At 35.9% G+C, this 4570-nt stretch overlaps 1 protein-coding gene across 1 annotated transcript; it reads left to right on the forward strand.

The window, feature by feature from the left end:
* Nucleotides 1-737: 737 nt before the first annotated feature.
* On the forward strand, nucleotides 738-4570 carry LOC125873363 (uncharacterized). Its single transcript, XM_049554276.1, has 5 exons — nucleotides 738-1307; nucleotides 2056-2868; nucleotides 3283-3543; nucleotides 3629-3739; nucleotides 3856-4570. The coding sequence occupies exons 1-5, from the start codon at nucleotides 978-980 to the stop codon at nucleotides 4309-4311; spliced, it is 1971 nt and encodes a 656-aa protein (XP_049410233.1). The 5' UTR covers nucleotides 738-977; the 3' UTR covers nucleotides 4312-4570.

A 4570-nucleotide genomic window follows, 5' to 3' on the forward strand; every position in this document is an offset into this window, starting at 1 on the left:
CAGATCTTGAATGGATCTATCACTTGACATCGGTTTCAGTATGGAACTCCGGCAACCAACTGTTATATCACATTCTTTGAAGAAGAATTTGATAAAAATCAATCTCCGTCTTCAGATCTTTGAATTACACGATGATTTTTCTCATTTTTCATATGCGATTGTAAGTAACATTTAACTCGTTATCTTTCTTTTCTTTTTAGATTGCTGAATAAAATCCAACTAACATCCAATCGTATATACTCAACTATGTACATTATACAATCACTAAAAAATCTTTAGTTTATATATCCACTTGTCTCTTATCCTTGGTCAAGAAAAGGATAAACCTAAATTGAATTTCTCCAAATACAAAATTTACCTATAGAACCATCAATTTCACTAGATAACTATATTTATATATATGATTATACAAAATATATACTTTTTATACCATATATATACGCAATATATAAATAATGTACAAATATGTAAAATAGTATATGTACAATTTTTACATCATATAACATAGATTTTAACGAAAAATAAAAGAATTCTAGCTCGAGAAAGAAGATAAAAGAAAAGAACTTTACGAAATTCAGTATAAACATATATTAGCTATTTTAGATTTAAAATTTTATTGGGCTATGTAAATTATTTGTTTGGACAGTATTATGTAAATTGTAATAATTCACTAATCATATTTTCGTGGGCTAATTTTTTTATTTTTTCATCTTATTTTTATTTTTTTACTGGACTTTCATCCCTGAAAAAAAGCCCTCAAAAATCAGGTTTTCCTACAAAAACCCTCTCTTTCCTCCTCCATTGTTAATCTTCATGTTGTTGTTCCCAAATTGGCTCTGAAAATTGGCGAAAAATTCAATCTTTTTGAGTTTTTTTTTTTGTGAGAATTTGCACGAAAAAAGTTTTGAGTGAGTTGTGTAATCGAAGAAAAAGTGGCAAGTCAAGGGTTTAATTCAGCGGTTTGGACTCTTTTGAGTATGCAATCTTCTCAAAAAGTCGAAATGGAAGTGGAGAATTCTTCTCCGAATTTGAATTTGCCGGAATCCAAATCGCCGGTGGTGAAAAAGGGTCAAGTTTCCAGTGAAAGAAGAACCCGATCTCAAACGGGTGCTGTTCGTAGGGAGCCTCTGAAAAAAGCCCTAAATTTTATCAGTAAGAAATCGAGGGTATATGGGAAAAATCAGGTGAAAAAATCGAAAAAGAGGAAGCGGTTGAAGAATGCTGATGCGGGTGTTGTTGCTTTACCCAAAAGGAGAAAGGGGAATGATGATGAAGCGATGGAGAAAGCTTTGGTCGTGGAGTTGGAGGTACTTTTCAGTTTTTTTTATTTTTTTTTGTTGTGTATCATGTGTATACATATGATGTATATGATGAGTATACTTATTTGTGTGTGTATATGTGTATATGATGTGTGTATAGATGATATATTTGTGTATATGATGTGTGTATCTGTTCTTCGATCGGAAACTCTACCCTCCCTAGTCCCCCTTGTAGTGGGATTACGCTGGTATGTTGTTGTTGTCTGTGCGCATATATGTGTATATGATGTGTGTGTCTAATAGGTATACATTTGTTCAGATTGAAGTTTGTGTATTCAAATCCTTCTGAGTTGTGTGTTTATGATGTGTGTGTCGAATTGTTACACATTTGTCAAGACTGAAGTGTTCAATAGTAACAAGACTGTGTTCTTGTTACTATTGAACACTTCAATCTTAAGAAATGTGTAACAATTCGACACACACATCATAAACACACAACAGTACAATAGGGACTGTATAAATAATATATTTGTGTGTATAATGTGTCTAATAGGTACACATTTGTTAAGACTTGAAGTGTTCAATATGAACAAGTATGAGTTTTTGTGTCAAAATTAAAGACGCAGACATGTTTAGTGGCTGTGTACCACTTAACCTACATATTATACTGTGTAAAAAGGGGATACAAAGCCGTTTATATGTACTATTTGTTGTACTTTTGAATTGTACATGAACAGTACAACATATTTTACAACTTTCTTGTATATTAACATATATTTGTATCATTGTCATGTAGCCTGGGGAGTTTTGTGCTCGACCGGTCAGGCGCTACCACCCAAGGGTTGGGGCACAAACTAATGTTGATGCTGTTAAGTTGTTGAATGAGAAGTTGGATGCTAAGCAGATTCAGATGTTCAGGGAAACCTGTTTCGGGCATTTCCTTGATTTGCCTCCAGTAGTGGTACAACATCAGTTGGCACACTCCCTATTGTTGAGGGAGGTGGTTGAGGAGGAAGAGGATGCGCTATGGATATCAATGAAAAATGTCAGTCTGCGATTTGGGCTTGTTGAGTTTGGGATTATCACCGGGTTAAAGTGTACTGGTGATGCTTATAAATGCTGTGATTCCGATGGAACGGGCCAGTTAATGAATACATACTTTTCTGAACTTACCAGGGTGCCTAAGCAATCCTTAATTGAATGCTTCCATAATAAGAGATGGAAATCTGATGAGGATGCAGTCAAGATTGCTGTCCTGTATTTCATTCACACATTTCTGTTCTCCACTGTGAGTCGTAAACATATCTCAAGGGATGATTTTGAGCTCGTTGACAGTGGTGCATATGAAACATATCCTTGGGGGAAAGCTGTCTTTAAAGCCACACTGAAGTCTGTGAAGGGGAAGTTGCAGGGGAAGCCTTCGATGTACAGGCTTGGTGGATTACCATTGGCATTCCAGTGTTGGTTTTATGAGTGCTGCCCTTATGTTAATAATAAGATTGCTTTCCGAGTTGATGACAAAGTGCCCCGCATACTTAGTTGGAAAGTTACAAAGCAGCCAAGTTTTAAGGAGTTGTTGGATGGAATTTTCAGGCTGAGTCAGGATCAGGTAATTGGAAAGTACAGTCATTTATTTTTTTATTGTATTAACATATACACTTGATATACCATTCATGCACTCACTAATGTAGGATTTCTTTTCAGTTCAAAAATATGTACTAATGGTATATTTCTAGTATGTGATAATGTTTATACATGTAGTTACCATTAATATACCAGCTTAGAATGGAATATCTATGGTGTATTCAAAGTTTATCAAACAATGTTAATTATGAATCATTTTAGTCTCTTCTCGTGCTAATGTTTTCTTGTTTAGGTTATTTTTCTAGTATATTATGTATAACATTTTGTTATACACGATTTTAGGTGGGTATATCTGTGGTGTATCCAAAGTTTATTACACATTATTAATTATGAACCGATGTACATTTATTGTCTACTGATGTTAACGGTTTTTATGTAGTTGAAGCTGAGGAATATATCTCCGACAGAATTTGAGAAAACAACACTTGGCTTACCTGAATCAACTGAAAATGAAAGGATTAATGAGGTGGCATCTGGAGATGTTAATCTTAGCGATGAAGACACTAGCAATCCACCTCCTCAAGCAAGTAGGAAGCAGCTTAAAACCAAACGTAACCCCCCCTTGAACAATGATGACTGGAGCACCGAGTTGAAAAGACTGTCTGACGGACAGTCGGAGTTGAAGAGTGAGATTCAGATGGTATGGATACTTAGGGCTATTCTAGTTTAACATTTGAATTTTCATACATAAACAGTCGTTTAACCTTGTTTTTATGTTTCACTAGCTCAACAAGGAGTTTGCATCGCTCAATGACTGCATGAAGGCATCCTTCACAAATGTTTTTAAAGCCATCAAGTCTCTGTCGAAGAAACAAAAAGAAAAGACTGCTTCCGAGGTAATGGGAAAAGTAGGATATCCTTTTATTGTTCACTGGATTGCACCTACATTATATGCTTTTTTTTTTGGCATATACTTGAAAATAACGATGTTTTTTGTCTTCGTTTTGAACAGCTTGATGGAGGAAATGACCCCCATGACAGACATGGCGACAGCAATTCTAGTGAGTTTAGTAATAGTGAAGACAATGGTGGTGAAGGGCAAGAGCCTGGTAAGGACTCTATTGGTGACAAGGACAATAATGAGAAAGTGAAAGAAGGTGCTATTGGTGATGTTAAGGATGGGAAGGAACTTGGAGATCCTGTGGAAGAGGTTGAAAAGATGGACGTATCTGAGTCTCAGATTCCTCCAGATAATTGCGCGGTTTCAGATCACATCACACCAGAACAGTTGACACAACCAAGCCATCCCACACCAGTTCTTGAGTCACCACAGGTGAACCAAGATGACACTGGCGTTGAAGGTTCTTCCAAGAAGCCGAGCAATGTTGTTGATAATGCTGATTATAGTCTGTTGACTGAGTTTGATAAGTGGGTTGCTGACGAAGGGATGAAGAAACAAAGCAAGTAAAGATGATTGTTTCTGTTTAGCATAGAGAGGGAAGAATTAGACTGGTTCAGTTAGCAGTTTTACATTGAGCAAACGACTTTTGCGTTTGCTCTTCTCCTGTTGTGTTTTTATTTATGCTACCTTAAACACCGTTAAAAACGTTCTTTGCTTTATCGTAGGAAAAACAAAGGTTGGAAAAAGTGTATTATGTTGGTGAACCTGTGTTGATAATCTGGATTTGACATAATAGTTGAGGTACCATTTCCCTCCTTGACAAAGG

Source organism: Solanum stenotomum, chromosome 8, assembly GCF_019186545.1.
Source record: "Solanum stenotomum isolate F172 chromosome 8, ASM1918654v1, whole genome shotgun sequence".
NCBI classification, from domain to species: domain Eukaryota; kingdom Viridiplantae; phylum Streptophyta; class Magnoliopsida; order Solanales; family Solanaceae; genus Solanum; species Solanum stenotomum.

Bases quoted from the DNA above. Each gene is read 5' to 3' on its own strand.
- LOC125873363 (XM_049554276.1), top strand. From the start codon at position 978: ATGCAATCTTCTCAAAAAGTCGAAATGGAAGTGGAGAATTCTTCTCCG. The intron at 2,869-3,282 runs GTAATTGGAAAG...GTTTTTATGTAG, and splicing joins TCAGGCTGAGTCAGGATCAG to TTGAAGCTGAGGAATATATC. The intron at 3,544-3,628 runs GTATGGATACTT...ATGTTTCACTAG, and splicing joins TGAAGAGTGAGATTCAGATG to CTCAACAAGGAGTTTGCATC.